The sequence below is a fragment of the Sminthopsis crassicaudata genome, chromosome 1 (genome assembly GCF_048593235.1).
Source record: "Sminthopsis crassicaudata isolate SCR6 chromosome 1, ASM4859323v1, whole genome shotgun sequence".
NCBI classification, from domain to species: Eukaryota; Metazoa; Chordata; class Mammalia; order Dasyuromorphia; family Dasyuridae; genus Sminthopsis; species Sminthopsis crassicaudata.
Genome location: NC_133617.1, coordinates 5604171 through 5628230, shown reverse-complemented (window position 1 = coordinate 5628230; position 24060 = coordinate 5604171). Strand labels below are relative to the sequence as shown.

The window sequence follows — 24060 nt, the reverse complement described above, 5'->3', positions numbered from 1 at the left end:
AGTAATTGATTTTTTTCCTAGCAATTTGCAGAATTTTTCCTTCATCTGATGGTTCTGGAATTTGGCCACGATTATTTTTTGGTGTTTTGATTTTAGGGTCCCTTTCAGTAGGTGATTGATGAACTCTTTGAATTTATATTTTTAGCCTCTGTTTCTATAACATCTGGGCAATTCTCTTTGATAAAACCTGCTGTCCAGGCTCTTTTTTTCATCATATTTTTCATGAAGTCCAATAATTCTCAGATTTTCTCTCCTAGATCTATTTTCTATGTCCGTTGTTTTCCCAAGATGATATTTTATATTTTTTCCATTGTTTCAATTTTTTAGTTTTGCTTTACTGATTCTTGGTGTTTCCTCGAGTCATTCAATTCCATTTGTTCAATTCTGATGTTTAAGGAATTATTTTCTATACTCACTTTTTTATATCTTTTTCTCATTATGCAATTGAGGCTTTAAGCAAGTTGTTTTATTTTATGCAAAGGAAAGGCTTGGGAGGAAGGATAGGTGTAATCACAAAAGCACAGATGTGGGAGCCTGGGCAGATGATTACCTATTGGGAGGGTCATGGCTCTCAAGCATACCACAGTGTTGTGGCAAAACAAGTTTATGACCTACCCTGGCTGACCACAGGACCAGGTGGATGTGAAGCTCACTACTCCAGTATCGGTGACATACAACCACACTGGCAACTCCATTTGATACTGGGTCAGATGAAATTCAGAAACCTCTTGTCAGAATGTAAAAGAAGCTCCCAGTACCCAGCAGAGGGCTTCAGAGCTACTCACATTTGACTGAGCTTGAAAGGAGCCTGGTATGGAAAATCCTTGAGACCAGAGGACCCTCAACTTGCTTTGACTTGGTCAGGATTTGAGTTTCTGTTCCTAGAAACCCCTAACATTGCTTTCTAAAAACTGCTGCATCCTTACGGACACTCAAAAGTCACTGGAACAAATGATGCCATATAGTCTTTTCCTCATTCATTCCAAGAGAAGAGAATCAGGAGAAATTATATCCTCACCCTAAGCACAAGTTGTGAGTTGTTTTGAGTACTGCAATTCTTCATCCCACCAATCAGTCCCAGTCACTTCTCCAGGTCTCTCTTGCTCCAAGTTCAACTGAAATGGTAATTGTCAATGACACTTAAAAGAGGTTTACTTATTTAATTCAAAATCTTTGATTGAAATAATCTTATTCACTATATCAATTTTCCATTCTTACCCCAGTACTGGAGGAAAGGAGAAAATAATCAGATTGGAAGGAGAAATATATGGAGAATTGTAAGAGTTAGGGACTTCAGTCTCAACTTTTAGACCCAGACAAGTCTAACAAAATTATAAATAATGATTTGAATAAAACTTTAGGAAAATTAGAGATACTAGCTCTTTGGAAATAAATGAATGGCAATATAAAGATATCTACACCTTTAACTGTATATGGCAGATTTATAACAAACAATCCCCTCTACACACAAAGGACTGGAAAACAGAAATATCAAACATAAAATTTCTCACAGTGTAATCAAAAGAACATTGAACAAAGATTCTTGAAGACAATAAAAAAGCACTTGAAGACTAACACAATTTGAAAAGACTGGAGCATAGAAGAGTGGCAGAAAATTTCATTAAGGAAAATGATTATGAGGCAAAATATTAGCACTTAGATGAGGCTCTGAAAACAATTTTCAGGATTATAAGTATTTATGATGATTTTAAGAATAATATACTTCCTCTGTTTATGTCTTTATCATGACTACTTTTACGATAGCATTATGTAAATGCATTAAATCTATCTTTACACTTTTGACTTTAACTAAATAATAGCTCTGCTCTAGTAAATTATTTAAAAATTTATGTGATAATTTTGATTTCATGAAATTACAAAAGCATAATATAGATGATTGAGAAAACATTGATTTGATCTTCGGAGATTCATTAACCAATGTATTCCAATTGTCTAACAAACTGAAATCAGATCTGCTTAGCTTAGGCCTTCACCATGAATACAAGGGGAGATAGAAGTTTTTAAATATTTAAAATGTTAATTAAAAAGAAAGAATAAAACATCAGGTAATCTGAATTCCAGTAGTATTAAAGGCTAGGCATTTTCCAAGTTGAGAAAGGTAGAGTGAACAGGAATAGTTCCTTGAATTCAGAAAATGAGATGCTCCCTTGCCCAAAATGTCTGAAAAGAATCAATGGAACATGGAAATGAAATGTGAAAACTGATTGATTAGTCCAGGGCCAGTTTTCACATAAAACAGATTACTTGAGGTGCACCACTGTGAGAAAATTTCTTGTATCAGTCTTTGAATCTGACTCAATTTCAGGTCAATGTAACCAAGGTTATTGGGTAAGAACCTCTAAGTAGAATGAATAGATGGTCTAGTTCCTTAGCCATGAAGGGCTGAATTCAACCAATGAAAAATTTTTTTTTTGTTTTGATAGAAATTGGATTCATAATCGAATAGAAACCAAGCTAGCTACACAATTGAGTGATAAGATGGAGTCAGTGTGAGTAGGTGTCAAATTCTACAGTTAACAATTCAAGGTCCTAATTCCCTCACTTGGGAGAACAAGTACCTTTCTTTACTCTTGTGTTTATTATTATATATAATGATTATTTTTGGCAGAGTTGGGCTTAAATACATCCATTTACACATATGCCCCTTGGAGGTGATGCCTCAGAGTTGTTTTAATTTACATTTCTCTAAATATGCAATTTAGAGCATTTTTATATGATCATGAAGAGTTTTGATTTTTCATTCTAAAAACTGCCTGTTCATAAACTTCAAGCACTTCCCAATTAGGGAATGACCCTTATCTTAATAAATTTAGTTAAATTCCCTAAATAATTGGGAAACATAAGGGCTTTATTAGAGAAATTTACCCTAAAATGTTTTCTCCAGTTTCTTATTTCCCTTTTAATTTTGGATACATTGATGTTGTTTGGGGAAAAAAAATTAATTCCATGAAATCAATATTATCTCTTTTACCATTCATAATTTTCTCTATCCTTTGTTTGGTAATAAATTCTTCCTTTTTCCATGCTTTTCTAATTTGTTCATGGTGTTATCCTTTGTCTAAATTATTTACCCATTTTGACCTTCTTTTGGCACATGGTGTGAGATGCTTGTAGTACTGGAATCCCCCCTAATCCTGAGGTATGGGACATGGGGTGTCTGGCCTCAGGTGCTCCCTCAGTTCTCCCCTCTGACCTGGAACCTGAAAACAAGAACTTCACTCTTCTGTGAATGAGTGTAGCTAGAATCCCTCCCCACTGCTTCTGTATTGATCAGGAATGTGCTAGCTCCTTCTCATGCAGGGCTGCAAGGAGGAAGCAGAGCTGGGCCTGGTGTCCCTTATCAGCTGAGATTTCCTTAATGTTCCCCAACTCAGAAGTCCAACTCTGCATACTGTCTAGGTGAAAGTTTCTGTACTTGGGTTGATGTTATCTTCTAACCCAGCTAGCCCTAAGGCTCACTACTTGCTCTTTCAGTGGTGTTAGCTTGGAGAAGTTTATACTTTTCAAGAGCCAGAAGTCCCTCTTAGTCTCTGGAAGACTACTGTTGTATTCCAACTCATATTTATTTTTTAATGGGTCCATGTTTTCCCTGAGATGCAATTATGTCTTGCTTAAGGAGCAAGTGTGGAGAGGTTAAATTTTTCTGACATAATCTGTAATCTTCCCTGAATCCTCTCCTGTCCTCTTTTACCAGTTTGGCTAAATGTTTATTTATTTTGTTAATCTTTTGAAACATCTTAGATTTGTATCTTTTCCAGAATTTTTTGTTTTTTAGTTTATCTATTTCTCCTCTATTTTAAAACATCTCACATATTATTCTTATTATAAGTTGGTTTGTATTTTTTTAATTTTTAGGAAATTCATATCTGCTTTATCACTCTTTCCTTTTTCTATTTTGTTATTGTGTGTTTGTGTGTTATAATTTGTGCTTTTTTTTTTTTGCTTCCTGAAGATTGCTTTAGGTGCATTCCATAAATTTCATATTATTATAAAATGCTATTCTTTTATGTCTTTATTTCTTTGAGACAGTCTTTATTTTGGATTTTATTGTAAATCATTATTTCAATCTGAAGCTTTTATTTATGCTCTGTACAATGATTCCCATTTTTATTGAATTATGGGCAGTAAAAGAAATGTTTACTACTCTTGCATTTATTTCCTTTATTTGCAACATATCTTAGGCTCTTATGCATTGCCAATTTTTATAAAAGTTGTACGTGGTTGTGAGAAGTTGGTATATTTTGTGGCAGTATAAGTTGTTAGGATTTCAAAAAGTCTTTTGGTTCCACTTGCTCCAGCAATGTTTTCAATAATCTTTTTTGCTTTTGCTTGATTTTGTATTGATTTTATCTGGAACTTAGAGAGGGACCTTAAGGTTCCTTCTTATTGTTGAGTTACTATCTACATGTTTTAATTTAGCTATTTTTCTTTTTAAATTGAGTGTATATGTTTTATATAGATATCTATTTGTCGTTTATTATTCCCTTTATGCACAGTGCAATTGTTTCCTTCTTCTTATGGTGTGAATAATTATTTTTTGATCGGTCTGATAGCTAACTTTCAATTCCAACTTTGGGAAAATCAACTGATCTGTGGTCAATTTTTCTTCTCGTCTCGTATTTCTATTTTGTTCATGTCTTTGCTATTTAAGTATGTTTCATATAGACAAAACATTAGGTTTTTTTCATGTCTTATCCACACTTTATTGTTGTTGGATTGTTTCAATGATTTGCATTGACATCTGGGCAAGTTAAATTTATACTTTTATTTATTTGCGTGTAATATTTTTTCCTGAATTAGGATTTTGAAAAATCTCCCTATGTAAAGATAGTATATATCTCTTCAGTTAATTTTGTTTAATATATATTGAGGTATCTGAGGTAGGAAAAAGGAATGTGATATATTATCATCCTATGACATATTATATTATATTATATTGCGATGTTATATGTTATCTTATATTAGGTAACATTACATTACATTATTTTGTGTCATTTTATATTCTATTATTCTATTTTATTATATGTTATTTCATCATTGTATAAGAAATCATATGATATATGATATATTATGTTATATAAAATTATATTGTTATATAATATTATATGTTATATTATATTATTATATGATATATTGCCATTCTGTAAGAAATGATCGTGGATCACAGCATAGCATTTTCATTCTTTTTGTGGTTGCATGCTAGCATTTTATTTTCCTATCATCCTATGACATGTTATATTATATTGCAATATATTGTATTATACTGTTAAGTTATAAGTTATGTTATATTATGTTACATTATATTACATGACATTATTTTGTTTTATTTTGTATTCTATTATTCTATTTTATTAAATGTAATATCATCATTGTATAAGAAATTCTATGATAGATTATATATTATGTTATATAAAATTATTGTTAAATATCATATAATATATGTTATATCCTATTATTATATGATATTGTCATTCTGTAAGAAATGATCGTGGATCACAGCATAGCATTTTCTTTCTTTTTGTGGTTGCATGGTGGCATTTTATTTTCTTTCTCAGTTTGGTTGGTTTTGATTTGATTTCTTTTGGGCAGTGAGATGATTTAATGCATATGTGTGCATATCTTGGATTTAACATCCATTTCACAATATGTTTCATATATATTGCTTAACTGGTCATATGTGGAGGGAGTGAGGGGAAAGGGAAGAAATTGAAACACAAGGTTTTTCAAGGGTTCATGTGGCAAAATTGTCTGTGCATAGAGGCATTGTGGGCCTCCTATCTACCAGACCAAAGCATAACACTTACAGGCAGGACCAATAAGAGAAAAGGGATTCTTTTTCTCCTAGATGGTCCTCTCCTCTGGGCAGAACATCATTAGACAAGGCGGATTGAGTCCGACCTTGCCCATCTGCTCTACTGTCCATTGCACTGGGTAAGCCCTCCTCACTCTCCCCCATCCCCTGCAGTTGGAGTCCAAAGGAATGCTTCTTTGCTGGCTGCCCTTAACATGTGTGAGTGTCTCCTTGTGTCTGTGAGTGGGTTAGTGTGAGTGGGTGTGCATCTGAGCATGGATGCATGGCAGCATGTGTCTGTGTGTGCTTCTGTGAGCTTCTCAATGTTCTAGGTCTCCAAGGGGCTGCTCATTCCAAGAAGAGGGAATCCCAGGAAAAGTCTGGGATGAGGAAAGAGGGGTCCTGGCCACTGTCATTCTTGGGAGACAAAGGTGTCTTCTCCAAAATTCTTGGATCCTGGGGCGAATCTTCCGAGACTGTCTCTGTGAGAGACGTCCAGATTTCCTGTTGCAGACTTTGGGCCTCTTGGGCTCCAGGGGCAGGATGCATTGGCTGGGAAGGACCAGAGGGGAGACAGTCGCTCCTGGTCCCCTGGGGGTTTTCTGAAAGGAAGCCGGATGCCTCCAGTAGGGAGAAGAGAGCCTCCTCGGGACTGGGCTCATGAGGCATGGCAAGTGGAGAAGTGGGGGGCCCCATGGCCACATCTTCCAAGCTTGGCAGACTCCTGCTGTGGCTGCTGCTGGGAGGGGAGTAAAAGAAAGAATGCAAGGATGGCTGGGGCTGCTGGGGGGCACTCCAGAGGACAGGGATCCCGCTGCTGTTTTCCAGGATAGGAGCCTCTTGCACACCCAGCAGGTGGCCAGGGCCCTCAGAAGCTGCTTCTGAGAAGGTGGAGGGGCTGCCCGCTGCAGCTGTCAGAAGCGGGTCCTGGGCTTCTCCATCGGACCTCCCTGAACCCGTTGCCTGGCTGCCTGAAGGAGCAGGAGATAAACGTCTCCTCTTGGGAGCTCCCTCAGCCAGGGCTGCCTCTTCCAGCTCTATTTGGCTCAGAAGGAGCCAGATTTGCTCTTCAACACTTGGCTCTCCGTGGGCTCCAGGGACAGGGTGCAGAGGTAGAGATGGGCGGCTGTCCCCACCGCTGTCCTGGGAGGGTTCTGCCGGCAATGTGGGCTCCTGCAGGAGGTCGAGCAGACCCTCTAGACCGAAGCCATAAGACGCGGCAAGTGGAGCAGTGGAGGTCTGCAGGCTGCTGGGAGTGCAGTCCAAGCCCCAGTGCAGGGGCTGCTGGGGCTGCTGCATGGCCCAGCAGGCCGCGGGGATCGCGCTGTTCCCCCCCTGCACAGCGGCCTCTTCTGTCCCCAGCAGGCCGCCAGGGCGCTCAGCAGCTGCTGCTGGGGAGGCTTTGGCGCTGGCTTCTGGAGCCGGCAGCCGCTGGGCCTGGGCTGCTCGCTGGGGCCTCGCTGAGGACATGGCGGGGCTGCCTGAAGGCCCAGGAGACAGACGCCTCTTCTTGGGGGCCCTTTCCCCCGGGGCTGCAGCTTCCGAGTCCGTCAGGGTGCCGCCAGGCCAGATTTCCCGGTCCCGGGCCTGGCGCTCTCGGGGCACTGGCCGTTGGCCGGCGGGGTCCGGAGCCGCCTCTGAGGAGGGGGCGGCGGCGGCTGGTCCCGGCGGCTGCCCGGCGCTCAAGGCTCCTGCCGAGGGCGCGTCTGTGCGGAAGGCCCTGGCATAGGGATTGTGCTCGATTTTGAGGCGGATGAGCTCCCGGTTGCGATAAGCAGTCACGGCAATGAACTCGGTCTCGGGGAAGCTGAAGACGTGGCTCCGGGAGGGGGCGCCCGGCGCTTCCTGGTCTCCACAGGCGACTTCTTCCACGTGGAGCCGGGGCCGGTACCGGTGCTGAGACCGGAGCCGGAGGGCGCGCGGCGCGCTCCGGCCAGCGGGCTCCTCGTTGCTGAGCTTGAGCATTTTAAAGGCGATCTCGCGCCCCATCCAGTGCGCGCCCGTGTTGGGGGAGTCTGGGTGCGCATACACCTGGTTCCCGGGAACGTGGCTCTCTTCGACTCCACCCGGAGCCCACCCGGCCTCCTCATAGCGCCAGTGATGCTGGTCGACGCGCACCATGTCCACAAAGACGCGGTAGCGGGCCCGGGGGTCCATGCCCCGGATGTGGTAAGCCAGGAAGGGGAACATGGCCCGGCCCGGCCTGCTGAGGCGCATTTCGTTCTGCTGCCGATGGAACGTGAGCCACAGGGAATGGTTGCAGAGGACGACCTGGAGCGTTCCGGAGCAAGCGGCGCCGCAGTTCTCCAGGGGAGGCTGCTGGGGCCCCGCCGCCGAGGGCTGCTTCGGCGAGGAGGGATGGGCCCAGACAGGAGAAGGGCCGGGATCCGCGCCCTGCGGGGCGTCAGGAGCACAGCCCATCGGGGGCTGGTTCTCAGCTCCGACGCCTTCCCTGTGGGGCCCCCGGGAGGGGCGGTCCTGCCCCGCGGCACTGGGGCCTGGGGCCTTCTCGGCCAAGGGCATGGCCGCCTGAGGGCCTAGAGGGGCTGCGGGAGTGAGCATCGCTGCTGGACTGGCCCCGTCCTCCTTAGGGCCGGTCTGTAGTGTTCTCTTGTCCGTCAATTAAAATCCTTCTCTGGGAGGAGGTTTCTTTTCTTGAAATACTTTTCTCCCCGAGCAGGCTTCTTCTGGAGCCTCCAGCCAGAGCAGAGGTTGAATCTGGAATCCTCTTCTTCCTCAATCCTGGCTCTGAATCTCCTCGAGCTTCCCTGAAGTTTTCCTGGGAAGTCTTGTCCTTAACCCACTCCAGACTGCTTCCTTACCAACTGCCTTCTCCTTTTATCCTCCCAGAGAATGGCATTGTGGGTACTCCCAGGGGCCTGTGGGAACTCCTACAACCAATGAGCTTGCTCCTTTTAAAGGGCTAAACTCCTTTTCACAAGTCTAAAGGTGTAAACTCCTTTTCAAGGTGTGAAGTAAAGATGTGAACCCTGAGCTAGAGAATTGTTAAGGACCGACTTAGCTCCTACTAAGGACCTAACATCTCCCCTTTTCTTTTGATTTAGAGCATAGGGTGGTCATGACTTTGAAACCTAAATCCATCAATATGGGAGGTATTACCTATAATTTCAGAAATTACATGAAGGCATTGTATTATAACACATGCTAGAAGTGATGTAACAAATAACATGATGAAATAATCATCAATTGAGAATTTATACATGTCCATAAGCCCATTGTCCATTAGTTCATGTGCCAGAAATCCAATAAATTCCTGCAAGTTTTAAAATCCTACAATAGTCTCATCTTCTTTTTCTTTCATCTAACATTACTAAAGCACTTGGATGAAATTGTAGGTATGAAGTGTATCTTTGGAAATTAAGTTTGGTTTGGAATTGTAGTGTTCACTTAATTCCTCTCCCTACTAATTCCCATTCCTCTAGATCCAATTCTTTTTCCAGAGAAAAACAAGGACATATGACCTGAACAGTTTTTAAAAGTTCAGTGATCTCCTAAAATCACAAGCTTTTCATAACCTTGTCAATGCTCTCTAAACAGTTTCCTTGAACAGAAACAGAAGACTGTTTTCTAAAAATGGGCCCCATTGTGATGAAATTCTAATTGAGCTCTTTAAGAAAGTTTCCTTGTTACTCATGCTGATTTCTGGGTCAGTTCCTCAGATCTCCCAGGTGATCAGTCAGTCAATAAGCATTTGTTATGTACTTAGTACCTGCCAGAGACATTGCCAAGAATTACCCCACCACTTATCTACACTCAAACATTCAAGAGTGTTAATAATGAAGGGGGTAATTGATGTAAAAAGGAGGTGTTTGTGATACATATCAGGCTGCCTGAGCTCTGGACCCTATAATCTAATCTTAGAATGAGTCTCTTTGAAGTTCATGAGTTCTATGGAACTTGTTGCTAGCTTCTGATCTGCTCCCCACTCCTGCAGGTGGCTGTACAAAAATTACCTGCAGGTTCTGGCCCTGTTGTTTGGTGTGGAGTAGATCTACAGAGACCCTCGGCTGTTCCCTAACATTACCCAGTTGTTTCACATCTACAACACCTACTATAAGCATTCCAGGACATTGGAGAGCTCCCTGCAGTGGCTGTCAGGTCAGGGCCTGACCTCCACTCCAAATTTTAGCTGTGAGAGGCAGGACAAGGTAATAGCTATTATTGGAGGAGCCATGTCTGCTCTTTCTGTCCAGATAGGGACACTACTGGAGCTCTACAGATTCCCACAGATAAGAGTCTGTGACAACTTGTACCCCTTTTTTTTAAAGGAAACATGTCCAAAATCAAACAAGATAAAGGGAAGAAACCATACTTTTATTTTGTGCTGACTATGTGCTATACGTGTTCTAAGAGCTTTAAAATACAGCATTTGACCTTTAGAAGTATGTTGGGAGGTAAGTGCCGTTATTATTCTTCCTTTCACTGTTCAAAAAATTGTAGCTAAGAGAAATTCATTGACTTGCCCAAAATCACACAGAAAACAAGATTAAGGATTTTTGAAGTTTAAATTTAAATTTTTTAAATTTAAATTTAAAATTTGAATTTAAAATCTGCTACCAAACAAAGAAAAAAGAACAATTGATCACTTTTAACAACAATTTATTTAAAATCAATTTCCCCCATGGAAGATCTATTAAGAGCACCAATTTAGAGTTAAGAAGTACAAGAATTGCAATTGGTCACAGTTAGTCACAGATGCAAAAGGATATCTAATCACTAAGGCTTATTAACAGTCCTAATGATCAATGGGAGAGACTCATTGAAAATGGTATCTACAAACTAGATCAGCTGTCCAAATAGGATTTCTTTACCACACTACATTTGGCAATCCCAAAATTACACTAATCTTTCTTCTCCTTTAACAAAGTAGGAACATGGCAGTATAGAAACAAATGCAAATTCCACTTTCACATGAACAGAGTTTTTGTGTATGTTTCAGATTAAAAAAAAAAAAAAGTTAAAGTTCATTTCCCATTTGGAAGAAAAAGAAATGTTACCAACAGTTGAAATTGATAAAACTTTAATGTTGACTTCGTTATCAAAATGGGAAAAAAAAGGATTAAACATACACCATACACCACACACTATCTCACCTAACACTAACTCTCTAAGAATGTTTTCAAGAGAATACAAAAACAAAAACAAAAACTAACCCGGAGGATTTTTTCTGCTTTACAAAATCTCAGTTGCAGGGAAACTAGATTCTTGACTTAGTTTTTAAAGCTAATTCAAAATCTTCCTTTGTAAGTGTCCAGGTATCTGGCGAATTTCTTCTTCTAAACCAACTTCCATCTATTTCCACATTCGTTACAGAAAACATATGTTGTCATAGGTTCATAAGGACTTAGGGTGTGAAACTGGGTCTAGGTACCGTTCTTCTTGTTACATTTGCCACATCGAAATAGGTCCGTTTGGGTCCCACCCGTCCGGGCCATTTGATGTATTCTAATAGCTTCTTTGGTCAGGTTTCTGCGCATCTCTTTAAGTTCCTCACTAGCCATTTCGACTGCAGTCATTCTAGCAAAGGAATCTGGAGGTATGTTCCCACACAGTACGTTTTTCCTTAAGTTTGGCTTCTTTGCATCCTTGAGATTTGCTGTTCTCCTTCGTAGCCTGTTTTGATACTTCATGTCCCTGTTCCGTAACTCCTGATATGCAGCTTCCTCAATCTGAGCGCCCAGTTCTTCTACATCGGCGCCAATAGCGAAGTAGTCACCTCCAGTTCTGAGGGCTGCAGCAAGCAACTCTCGGCACTTGATTGGAACCGAACCTGAAGTGCTTGGTGCCCGGGGGAAAGCTTTAATGAAGGAATCAGAAGCCTTTGTCTCTTCCTTTGCTTTGCTCCTGCAGCTCCTTTCTGGTTTTGCCTCAGGCCTGCATTGGGAAGAGTGAGCAGGTCCCTTTTTTGGTTTCTTCAGTCTTGGAGGGCCCAGAGACCGACTTCTTCCAGCGTGTGACGAGAGACTTGGCTAATGATGTGACTTCTTCATCTGTGCTCTGCTTGCGCACAGTATTTACCGATATTCCAATTTTTGTGGACCTCAATAATTCCAGAGTCATGGGAACGTCTTGAAGTTCCTTTAGTAAATCCAGGGCCCCGGCCGCGTTCTTGTTCTGCACCATCTTATCTATCTTCTTGGATGTGGGAAGGATCTCCACCTCCATGGCTCGGGTGCTTTTCCAACCCCACTCTCGCCCACACCCCGAGGGGATGGGACACGGGACAAGCGGGAGCAAGAGGGTGATGTCAAAAGAGAAAGCGTGGGAGAGGTGCAGCAGTCCCAGGATGTCAAGAAGAGACACCCACCGAGAACCAAGGCCCAGGGCCCTCTCAGCCACAAATAAAGACCGGGCTTGGGGACTGCTCCTCTCAGGCGCGGGGGACTGCTCCTCCCAGGCAAAGACAGCGGATGGAGCGGGCTGGACTTTGGAGAAGTATACTTGAAGGTACTATCTTCTTGCTTCCCTTCCTGGAAAGGGACTGAGGTTGCTGCCCCCAGCCTGCATGTCTTTCTCTAGAATCAACCATACTGGTGATGTCTTCTCTCTGGAAAGGCCCACTAGACTGTGAGGTAAAGGGTAGAGGGCATCAGGAGTTTCTCTCAATTTTGATAAACAATGGAAGGGTTTTGTGGGTATTATGGGATTTGATTGGGATCAGTTAAAGGGCAAAAGGAAAGTCAACATAGATGAATCCTGATTTGGAAGTAGCCCCAAAACATTTCTTTCATTTTATTATTCTTTTGAATTTATGGGCTAACATGGTATCAAGAAAGGATAGTTGCTCGTGAATCTGTCAGTCATTTATGCATACCTTGCTAATCATGGAAAATAAATAAATCACAATTCATCATTTGTTGGAATACACTGGAGTCACCTGACAGTGGCTGCTGGAATACATCTCTTGTGACAGGATGATACAAGGAGACTGAGAGGCAATTGTTCTGTGACCTCTCTGACTGAGAGGCCACTGCATTGTCTGACCTCTTAAATACTCTATTACAATTTAATCCATTCATCATACTGAGTATAAGCCTATCATTATATCACCAGGAAACCATTATATGTCATAAGATTCATTCAATCATACTGAACTAGAGAACTGTTTATCACCATGCTAAACTAGATACCCATCTTCTTCTGAATGTTAACTCCTTTTGTAAGAATCTTTGTTTCAAGTACACTTCTCCAGAGTTCTGGCCCATTCCAATCATCTTGTGTTCTATATCCTTCCCAGCCACTTTTCCTGTGGCCTAGAGTAGGCTCCTGTTTTGGGAAACTAGACACACAGTCCTCCGCTTAAACAGAGACAGAAAGAGAGACAAAGAGGGCCACCAAGAGAGGCAGAGAGAGACCCTGAGAGGGAGGGAGGAAAGAAGAGTGGAAATCTGGGAACACTAAGCACCACCTTCTCAGCTGCCAGAGTCTGAGGCTTACTGATTGCCATTGTTTCATTTGCTCTTCAAAGCAAGCTTCTGAGGCAGGGGCTACTTTCCCGGCACTGGCCAGATGAGGAAAGTGAGGTGCACGGCAGTTAAGAGGTCAGTCAAGGCTGGGTCCTCCCTGAATGCATTGTCTTTTTTGCGAAGCTCTGAAATCTCGGTGGAGTTGGGGCCTGGCACGTGGGACAGGAGTTACTCAAAAATCCTACCTTCCCCCCCCTCAGGATAGTCTCCCCTTGGTTGCCAGTGCCACCTGCTGTCCCATTGTAGTATGTGGAAGTGACACAGATGGCAAAGCTCATCCCTAGCCATAATGAAACCAAGAATACGCGAAAGAGAAACACGAACAAAGCCAGGAGAGTTTTTGCAAGGACATTTTATTGAAGTGTAGCACAATTTCTGCCAGCATTCCCCCACCCGTGCCCCCTCCCCTCCCCTCCCAGAGGCATCTCAGATAAACAATGGCTTTTTGTGGCAAGCTGTGGGGTACAGCCAAAGCAGTAATAAGGGGAAATTTTATATCTCTACAGGCCTACCTGCATCAAACAGAGAAAGAGAAGGTAAATGAATTGGGCTTACAACTAAAAATGCTAGAAAAGGAACAAATTTAAAACTCCCAGACAAACACAAAATTTCAAATTGTAAAAATAAAAGGAGAGATTAATAAAATGGAAAGTTAAAAAAAAATTATTGAATTAATTAATAAACCTGAGTTGGTTCTATGAGAAAACCAACAAAATAGACAAAGCCTTAGGAAATCTGATGAAAAAAGGAAAGAGGAAAAACAAATTGTTAGTCTTAAAAATGAAAAGGGAGAATTTGCCACTAAAGAAGAGGAAATTATAATAATAATTAGGAGTTACTTTGCCCAATTTTGTGCCAATAAATTCGATAACTTAAATGAAATGGCAGAATACCTTCAAAAATACAACTTGCCCAAATTAATAGAGGAAGAAGTAAATAATCTTAATAGTCCCATTTCAGAAAAAGACATAGGACAAGCTATTAACAGCTCTCAGAAAAAATCCCCAGGATAGTGATCCCTAAACCAGGGAGGTTGAAAACAGAGAAAGAAAATTAGAGACCAATCTCCCTAATGAATATTGTAGCTAAAATGTTAAATAAAATATGAGCAAAAAGACTACAGAAAATCATCCCTAGGATAATACACGATGACCAAGTGGGATTTATACCGGGAATGCAGGGCTGGTTCAATATTAAAAAAAATATTAGCATAATTGACTATATCAATAATCAAATTAACAAAAACCATATGGTCATCTTAATAGATGCAGAAAAAACATTTGATAAAATCCAACATCCATTCCTACTAAAAACACTTGAGAGTATAGGAATAAATGGACTGTTCCTCAAAATAATCAGGAGCATATATTTAAAACCAGCAGTAAACAGCATAAGTAATTGTGATAAACTGGAACCTTTCCCAGTAAGATCAGGAGTGAAACAAGGTTGCCCACTATCACCATTGCTATTCAATATTGTATTAGAAACTCTAGCCTCGGCAATAAGAGTTGAGAAAGAGATTAAAGGAATTAGAGTAAGTAATGAAGAAAGCAAACTATCACTCTTTGCAAATGATATGATGGTATCCTTAGAGAACCCCAAAGATTTGGCTAAAAAGCTATTAGAAATAATTCATAACTTTAGCAAAGTGGCAGGATACAAAATAAATCCACAAAAATCTTCAGCATTTTTATGCATTACAAATGTATACATATATGTATATGTTTTATCCCCTAGAGACCTTGCTCTAGTTCGTCTCACAGCTACCATACCAAGAAGACATTTAAAGTCAGTAATTCTTAAAAAGGAAAATGCTAAAATTTCTGTTGCCTTGAAGATGCCTGGTTTGAAGGAGTTCTCCCCTTTTCAGAATGGAGTAAAAAGAGGAGCTTAAAGGGGAAAGAAAGGCGGAGAAAAAAAGACACAACACTGGGATGTGCCTTTTACTTTCAAGGAGATATCATTTTTATCATTGTGAATGACCTTCAGGTCGTGTGCCACTGAATGCTTGAACAAGAGAGTCAAAGACACAGATGCAGAGAGGTAGACAGAAAATGGCATCTTAGAGACAGAAAGAGAGATGAGAGGCATCTCCATTTCCCATATTAAGTAGTAAATATATGTGTGAACTAGAGAACAATCATTTTGTCCATTCCACTGAGTTAATACCTTGTTTCAAGTATACTTCTTCAGAGTTCTGGCCCCCGACAGGTAGGAAGTTTTTCCCTTCTCTTAGGCTAAAATCTTTTTTAGGATTTTTATTGTTTCTAATTCAGTCCCCTGAGATCAAACAGAATGATTCCAATCCATCCTCTTCTATTACCTGATAGCTTTCATATCTGTCCTGTTTATTTTCTTCTCCAGACTAAATATCTCTATCTCCTTCAACCTTCTTCTTTTATGGTCTCAGGACCTTTCATCATCCTGCTTGCCCTACTTTAGACATTGTTAAATTTTTTTAATCTTCTTCTTAGGAATTTTAACTGATTATTGTATAATTTTACTTTTAAAATTAAGAAATACTCCAGTATGTTTCAATGATTCATAGATTAATTTAGTCCATATACTTTAATTGCTTTATTTTAAAGAACAGGCAATCAAGGTTTAGAGAGAATAAATCATTTGCCCCAGATATATAGGTATCTCGTAAACCAAAGAGCAGTTGAAATAAAAAAAAAATCTAAATGCATTGCTCTTGGCCACAAGATGCCATAATACCAAATTTGGACTTTTTCACATTCTACAAGTATCCTGGGAATAGTAGTGACCAGGATGAAAAGTGACAGTGATTATTGGAACTCACTACTCACCAAGGAGCACTGAGGAAGGAGAGCATCAAGACTCTTCAATGCCCAGGAAGAAAAGTTACAGAATAACTAAAGAAAATTTTTCAAATGGAAAAATTTACATATTTCTAGTAATTGGAAACACTGTTACACCTTTTGGGATATGGGTTCTCTAAACTTTACATTAGACTCTATTTATACAGATAAGAGTCTATGCCAAAGACATTTGAGGCAGTGATATATGTGCCAAATATTAATATTCTTTCACTTGAACAAAAACATTTTCCATAAAGTTAATTTCCCTGGCTATTTGATATCCATGATAATATGGAGACACACTCATGGGGAATCATGAACAATAGAACTCTAAATTATATCTCTGTTATATCTCTCAAATGCTCTGGTTATACTTACAGACTTGGAATATTCCTTTCTCTCTTCTTTCAATTTTAGAATCACCTTCTACTCCTTTGAGATTCACAATAACCAAATAATTTTCTCAACCAAAATTAATTGTCCTTCTTTACTACTCACCAAAGCATTAACCTTCCTCAATTAATTTCATTTTTACCATCTTTTTCCTTTTCCCAATTATTATTCTAGTTCAAAAATACTCAGGTAAAGGTCGAGCAGATATTCCTAGCCCATTTCCCTGCAAAGATGAACTCCATAAATTTGATACATTGCACATATTTTCATGTATCTACATAGTATTGACTGGGTTTAATACATTACTTCTTTTTTCTCTTTTTCCATTAAAATATCAGTGATTTTATGAAAAATGCTTAAGAAATATCAAAGGCGCTTAAGAATTTCTGAAAGAAATTCTAAAGATGCAAAAACTCAAAAAGATTTTTAAAATCTATGTTAAAGATAAAGATAGCAAGCTAAATGTATCTCACTTCTTTTAATCTGTCCTCAGAGGAAATGATATTCCATTTTCTAACACTGAATATAGTACTGATATATCCTCAACACCAGTTTCCTCATTGATAACATGAAGGTATTGGAATAAGATCAGCAGTGACCTTGCTTCCATCAGGAGATCTATGATCAATAATCATTCACATCACCACACACAGAATTTTCCCTCATTTCTTCATGTTCTTCTGATAGGATCACACTCCCCACTCAGCAAGATACTTTGATTCTGGCATGAAATAAGGGGCAGCTTGGTGGCACAATGGCATGAAACAAGTATGGCACAGTAGCACATTTCAGCCTAAGTTTGGAATACCTCTTCTTAAAATCCACGTGACTGATCTCAGCAATGTTTGGAAATTTGTGTCACCACATTGTTCACACTTCACTATTCATGCACTAAAATCACAAAATGGTTAGATGAAAAATGGACTTTGATCTATTCACTGTTCTGTGACATGTGTGCATGTATACACATAGACCTGGATCTACATTGAGATATACTTTGTTTGGGCCATTTCCCATATTTATAATGTTCTTCCCCATTGACCTTTGCCTCACAGAGACCTCGCATTCATTGAAGACTCTGTTCACATATCATTGTGAAGATGAAATCTCTACCCACACATGTATATTTATTTTCTACTGAGCCTGAATATATTTATTCTGCATAAACACTTCCCAATTATCTGTTGTCTAACATGAGGGAATGGAAGCTCTTTGTTATCCGTCCCAAATTCTTTCAATTTTCAAATTCAAATTGTTATTTCTTTGAATTCCTAGTAAGGAACTCAAAGTCTTGTCAATGTTTAAGATTGACTGTGCATCGGACATGACCAGTGACCCTCTCATCCATACTGCAAATGTGTATTCATCTTTTTTCCATCTACATAGAATGAAAATTTGCAATATTACTTTTACTGAGCTAAAGAGCTAATTATGCACTGCACAGGGCTTTTACTCAGGATTCTGAACCATGCACTGCCCAGGTCAAAGCTCTCTACTCTCTGGACTTTCTTCTATCCTGCTTAACTGTTTTAACTTCAGAGCCCTTAAGTCATAGCCTTCTATCCTTGATTTTTTCTTTGTGCCCTCTGGAAGTCCTATTCTGGCATTAACAGACTTTTACTAAGAGAGAGTGATGCCTTATCCTCCAAAGTCATCAGTTCTCCATTGTGTGTGGCATGAAGCTCATGGGCAGAATTCTCCAATGGGGCTGTTTGAGTTCAGCCCCTGTGATCACTGGGACTGTGAATCCCTGATGGTAGCAGGAATAGTGCATTCCCTAAATATTGGGGCTTTTCCATCATGGAGCCAAAGATGGCTCATAGATGATGAGTGGGGACAGGAGAATCAGAGAATATGTAATTCTTCATAAATCAAACCAGAGGGATACTGGTTCCATACTCCTTACTGGTGTCTGCCCTCACCATCCTGAGCCACACAGCTCTGCCACCTCTGCTCTGGTTACAAAAAGGGATGGACAAGGAGTAGCACAACAAGGATCAATCGCCATGCAACAGTAAGAGAAATGGGTAGGACCCTTCCTCAGAAACTGTGTTTCTCTCTAACCACACCCAACCCATGGAATTATTAGGAAAAAAAGACCTTCTTGCAGAAGTCAAGGGAAGATAATAAAGATGACAATACTACCTAAAATAATCTAGTTATTTAGGATTATACAAATCAGACTCCCAAAAAACTATTTTGATGACCTAGAAAAAAGAACAACAAAAATCATCCAAAGGAACAAGAAATCAACACTTTCAAGGGGAACTAATGAAAAAAAATCAAATAAAGGCGGCCTAGCTGTACCAGATATAAAACTACATTATAAAGCAGCGGTCACCAAAACCATTTGGTATTGCCTAAGATATAGATTCATTGATCGATGGAATAGGTTAGGTTTATGGACAAAATAGTGAATAACTATAGTAATCTAGTGTTTGACAAACCCAAAGGCCCCAGCTTTGGGGATAAGAATTCATTGTTTGACAAAAACTGCTGGGAAAATTGGAAATTAGTATGGCAGAAACTGGGCATTGATCCACACTTAACATCATACATCAAGATAAGATCAAACTGGATTCATGATCTAATCATAAAGAATGAGATTATAAATAAATTAGAAGAACCTAGGATAGTTTAACTCTCAGACCTGTGGAAAAGGAAAGAATTTGTGACAAAAGAGATCATTATTGATCACAAAATGGAAAATTTTGATTATATCAAATTAAAATTCTTTTGTACAAACAAAACTAAATGAGACAAGATTAGAAGGGAAGCAATGTACTGGAAAAACATTTTTTATAGTCAAGGTTCTGAAAAAGGCCTCATTTCTAAAATATATAGAGAATTAACTCTAATTTACAAGAAATCAAGTCATTCTCCAACTGATAAATGGTCAAAGGATATGAACAGATACATTTTAGATGAAAAAAATAGAAACTATTTCTAGCCATATGAAAAGATGCTCTAAATCATTAATAATCAAAGAAATGCAAATTAAGACAACTCTGGGATACCAGTACACACTTCTCATATTGGCTAGGATGTCAGGAAAAGATAATGTTGAATGTTGGAGGGGATGTGATTTTTACTTTATTTCTAAGTCTCATTTTTCTTATGCAGCAAAACAACTGTATAGATATGTATACATATATTGTATTTAACATATACTTTAATATATTTAACATGTATTGGTCTACCTCTTATCTAGGGCAAGGGGTTTGGGGAAGGAGGGGAAAAGTTGGAACAGAAGGTTTTGCAAGGATAAGTGCTGAAAAATTACCCCTGCATATATCTTGTAAATAAAAAGCTATAATTAAAAATAAAATTTATATCCTTCATGCTGTGGCATCCTACAGGAGATGTTGTTACTGAGCCATTTATTTCCCTGGATATAAAGGGCAACAGGTTCCTACCTTATTTGCCTGATTCATGATTTTAACTTCCTGGAAATCAGGAAATACTGAGTTCAAAATTTAATATAGATCATTACAAGCTGTGTAAATTGAGGCCAAAATCTTCACTCTGCCTCAGTTTTATCATCTGTAAAATGGGGAAAATATAGACTCTACTTTCCAAGATGTTGTGAAGATCAAATGAGAACATAGTTGTAAAATATCTGCCAAGATGAAAGTGCTAGAGAAATGACATCCATCCTTATTGCTTTGTTCTTGTGCTTGTGATGTGGATAATGATGTTTACACCAAGACAGCAGGAAATGACACTGAGACAGAAATCATACCATGCACGGAACTCACCCTCCCTCTGAGCCAAGGGTCTGAGGTCAGGTTCTGGAGCTGTGGTGTTAAACCTTTGTGTCCAGTCTTGGGGATTTCAGGGAGAGGCTATGTAAGGCGGATGCTGGCCCTTTCATGGAACAGCGAGGCATTTGTGGAGGCTCCAGACCCCCTTCAGTTGTCTTTCATACTAAATATCCATCAGTTTCCCCAGTCCTTGCCAGGCTCCATTTACCATAAGCCACCCTGATGCCCTCAGAACTCCGACTTGGAGGACCATGGCCCCTTTCATGAGTGTAAGAGCGGAAACTGTGTGGCCGGGGGTAAGGGGGCGTGAGGAAGCAGGGCTGGCCACCACATCCTGGGCCAGCCTCCATTTGGCCTGCCTTTTCCTCTCTGCACAGTTTAGGCTACACAGCCCTGGACAGAACCCAAGACCCACCATGGACTCCACAGTGATATTCCTGATCTCCATTGGTGAGTCTCAGGATCAGACCTGGGCAGGGAGGGATATTGTGACAAGACCCCGGGCGGTTGACCTGACAGACAGGGAGATAACCTAAGGAGAACCCAGAAGCACCAGGGGTAAAGAAGGACCCAGTTTCTGTTCAAATGGCTCCTCATTCATATTCTGACCAAAGTAAATTAGAACTTCAGGGGCTTTACAGGAGCCAGGGATGAAGTCAGAGTGAGATGGAGGGAACCATCGGTGACCAGACTTTCTCTTACAGGACTGTGCCTATACTGGGAAGCCAGGACACAAATGGGTGAGTCCTGCCCCCAATATCTCACTGTTCTTTTTTTACGTCTTGTCCCAAAAGAACTCAGAAAGCTACTCCCAGGATAGAAGCTTCAGAGTCCAGAAGTGAAAGATTTATGGGATGAGAGAAATCCCAAAAAGTCTAGAACCTTTTTTCCTTCACAGGCACTCTTCCCAGGCCCTTCCTTTGGGCTGACCCAAGTCCTGTGGTCAACCAAGGAGTAAATGTGACCCTCAGGTGCCAGGGCCTATTGGGAAGTGACAGATTCCAGCTCTGGATGGATGGAGAGCTCAGAGAGGAGAGAAATGACTCGTGGTCACAGGCAGACTTTGTGCTCAGGAGTGTGGATGACTTCAATGATGCCAGAAGCTACAGGTGCCGCTCAGGGCAGGGGCCCTTCTGGTCAGAGCTCAGTGACCCCCTGGCCCTGGTGGTGATGACAGGTGAGGGGGGCTGGTATAAAACCATTCTCTAGAGTAAGACCTGAAAGAGGAGACACAGTTCCCTTTCTAAAGAGTCAAATTATAAATGGGGCAAACTCTCAGTTTTTCCTATCTTCCTCCTTTTACCAGCCACAACTTGCATTTTGGGTTTTGAAATGTTTCTCCTCAGTAACTCTGTGGGCAGGAGAGCACCTGGACCATGATTTCTCTTTTAGAAATAGAGAAACTAATGCCTGAAGAGGAGGTAATATGACTTGAAGAAGTCAGAATGTTCTTTGGAGGCAAATTCGGGATTCAAATCCATGTCTCCCAGCTCCAAAACCAGGGATCTTCCCCTACTCACTCACTGTCCCCTAGCGATGCAGCCCTGAGAGCTGTATTGCTCCCCCCTCAGAGGACACACAACAGCCTTTTAGAGAAGGTGCACAGCTTTTCTATGGCCCAACCTGCCAACAGCCTTCCTGTTCAGTTTTGTCTCTCATTGTTCCTCTCTGTCCTCCCTGCATTCCCATCGGCCTGGACAGAACGCTCACCCATATCCCATCATGTCCCATCACTCTGCCTTTGCAAACACAGTTGCCTCTGCCTGTGACGCCTTTACATAAAATACTTTCTACTTCACCTTCACTTTCCTACATGCTTAAAGCTCAGATCAGATTCTGGATGCCCCAGGATGCGGTCCAGATGCCATCACGTGGCAACGTCCTGGCCCAGCATGCTGCCTTCAGTTCTCTCTCGTGCCCACTCCAGCACTGGGGCCATTCCCAGCACTCCAGGCTGCCGCGCATCTCTTGTGTTAGAAGGCAGCCTCTTGAAGGAGGAAAGTGCCTAATATTGGGAGTCTGATAGAGTGGGCTCACCACCTGCCTCCCCAATTTCTGGCTGGGTGACTCTAGCCCAATTCCTGACTTTGCTCATGTTGAGCTACCACTTCCATGGTGTGAAGCTCATGGGCAGGATTCTCCAATGGGGTCATTTGAGCTCAAACCCTGTGATCCCTGAGACTGTGAGCCCCCTGAGGCTAGCAGGATTGTGCCTTCCTGAATCCTTTGGGATCCTCCATCCCTGAGCAGGAGCTGGCTGATAGATGAAGTGTGATGGCAGGAGAATCAGAGAAAAATGTAACTACTCAGAGGAGACCAGAGGCAGCCCCTGGCCTCCTGTATGAGTTTTTCACCCCCCCCCCCAGCCACACCCAGCTCTGCCAGCTCTGTCCTGGCTTCACTGAGGATTGGGCAAGGGGGTAGCAGGGCAAGGACCAGTCACATGCTGCAGGATGGGCAAGTGGGTATGGTCCTTCCTGAGAAGCTGGGGTCCTTCCTACCCAGGCCCAAGCCCACACCACCATGGAACTAATAGGAACAAAGAGCTTTCCAAATCACACAGAAGAGAAAAAGATCTGAATTTGCCAGGGATGCTGCATACAGACCCAGCTGGAGGAGCAGAGCTTGATACCTTCAGGGAGAGAAGGGGGATCTCCTCTTCCATGCCCTGCTCCTCCCATGGCTCTGTACATTCACAGCCTTCCTGGGTCCAGAAAGTCTTTCTGATGACTTGGGAGACGAGTTACTGAGCAATTAACAGGACTGGACACAGAGGCATGGCCAGGAACCCTCAGCCCAACGTCCCCGTACTCAGCTCTGTTTCAGACAATGATGAGAAGGGCTGACAGTGAGAGCTCAGGTCTCTAACTTCCTTCCTCCTTTCACAGAACTCCTTCCCAGACCCAAAATTTCACCCACATCTGGCTTAACAATATCTGCAAAGACAAGAGTGACCATCTGGTGCCACTTGCCATCACTGTCATCCTCTCAGAGCTACAGTGTTGCCCTCCTGGAGGCAAAGAGCCTGGAGCCCTTACAGCTACAGAAGCCTGAAGGGAGACAGGCTGGCTTCTCACTTCCATCTGCGAGGACCAAGGACAGTGGGAGCTACAGCTGTATTTACTACAAGAAGATACCCCCCTATACTGGCTCATATCCCAGCCATGCCCTGGAGCTGACTGTGTTGGGTGACTACATGAAAACCCTCTAATTCTCCAATTCCATCCAATAAAAGGATGGCCCACAGAGCTATGGAGACAGCATAAAATCCAGGGATAATTGAAGGGATGGTTTGGGGGAGGGGAGACCCTAGAACCTTCTCTGGTTCTATATGGACTCATCTTGGGGCCTCAAGACAATAGAGGTGTTCCCAGCTCAAGCAGGCTGCAGACCAGAAAGTGAAAAGCAAGGCAAAATTTCTGCCACACCTTCAATGGGGGGGGGTGTGCAGGGAGGAGGCCTAGAAATGACATCTGACCTTGACCTTTGGCATCCTCTTCTCCTCAGGACCACTCCCCAAGCCCACTCTGTGGACCCAAGCTGACCTTGTGGTGACCCCAGGGACCAACATCACTCTGTGGTGCTCAAGGCCCAGACTATCTTCCCTTAAAGAGGTGACTTTCACTCTGTGGGAGTCTGGGACCCAGGAACCCTTACAACAGCAGCCCAGAGCAGATCTCTGGACTGACTTCTCCCTCTCCTCTGTGAGCCCTGAGGACACTGGGAGTTATAGCTGTGCTTACAGGACAGACTCTGGGAGAGAATCAGAGCCCAGTGATGCC

The 24060-nt window shown here is 41.7% G+C and overlaps 3 protein-coding genes across 3 annotated transcripts in view; 1 reads left to right on the top strand and 2 right to left on the bottom strand.

Annotated features, from left to right (window-relative positions):
• Positions 1-8420, bottom strand: part of LOC141551652 (uncharacterized) — a 67870-nt gene extending 59450 nt beyond the window's left edge. Inside the window, exon 1 of the mRNA XM_074283533.1 lies at positions 6889-8420. Coding sequence (XP_074139634.1) covers positions 6889-8374 — 1486 coding nt within the window. The 5' untranslated portion in view covers positions 8375-8420. The remainder of the gene's footprint in view (positions 1-6888) is intronic.
• A 2776-nt stretch (positions 8421-11196) lies between these two features.
• LOC141551647 (transcription elongation factor A protein 1-like) lies at positions 11197-11956 on the bottom strand. Its single transcript, XM_074283522.1, has 2 exons — positions 11712-11956; positions 11197-11677 (listed from the first exon to the last, which is right to left on the bottom strand). Exons 1-2 carry the CDS (start codon positions 11954-11956, stop codon positions 11197-11199), a joined length of 726 nt encoding a protein of 241 aa, XP_074139623.1.
• Positions 11957-20694: 8738 nt separating this feature from the next.
• LOC141541278 (leukocyte immunoglobulin-like receptor subfamily A member 1) lies at positions 20695-23489 on the top strand. Its single transcript, XM_074265466.1, has 4 exons — positions 20695-20728; positions 21177-21455; positions 22645-22739; positions 23271-23489. The coding sequence occupies exons 1-4, from the start codon at positions 20695-20697 to the stop codon at positions 23487-23489; spliced, it is 627 nt and encodes a 208-aa protein (XP_074121567.1).
• Positions 23490-24060: the final 571 nt, after the last annotated feature.

What these genes read in the sequence shown, in the direction of transcription:
- LOC141541278 (XM_074265466.1), top strand. Translation starts at nt 20,695, where the DNA reads ATGGACTCCACAGTGATATTCCTGATCTCCATTG. An exon ending in GATATTCCTGATCTCCATTG is followed by an intron (nt 20,729 to 21,176) that starts GTGAGTCTCAGG and finishes TTTCCTTCACAG; the next exon opens with GCACTCTTCCCAGGCCCTTC. An exon ending in ACATGCTGCAGGATGGGCAA is followed by an intron (nt 22,740 to 23,270) that starts GTGGGTATGGTC and finishes TCATCCTCTCAG; the next exon opens with AGCTACAGTGTTGCCCTCCT.
- LOC141551647 (XM_074283522.1), bottom strand. Translation starts at nt 11,956, where the DNA reads ATGGTGCAGAACAAGAACGCGGCCGGGGCCCTGGATTTACTAAAGGAA. An exon ending in ACCTGCTCACTCTTCCCAAT is followed by an intron (nt 11,678 to 11,711) that starts GCAGGCCTGAGG and finishes AAGGAGCTGCAG; the next exon opens with GAGCAAAGCAAAGGAAGAGA.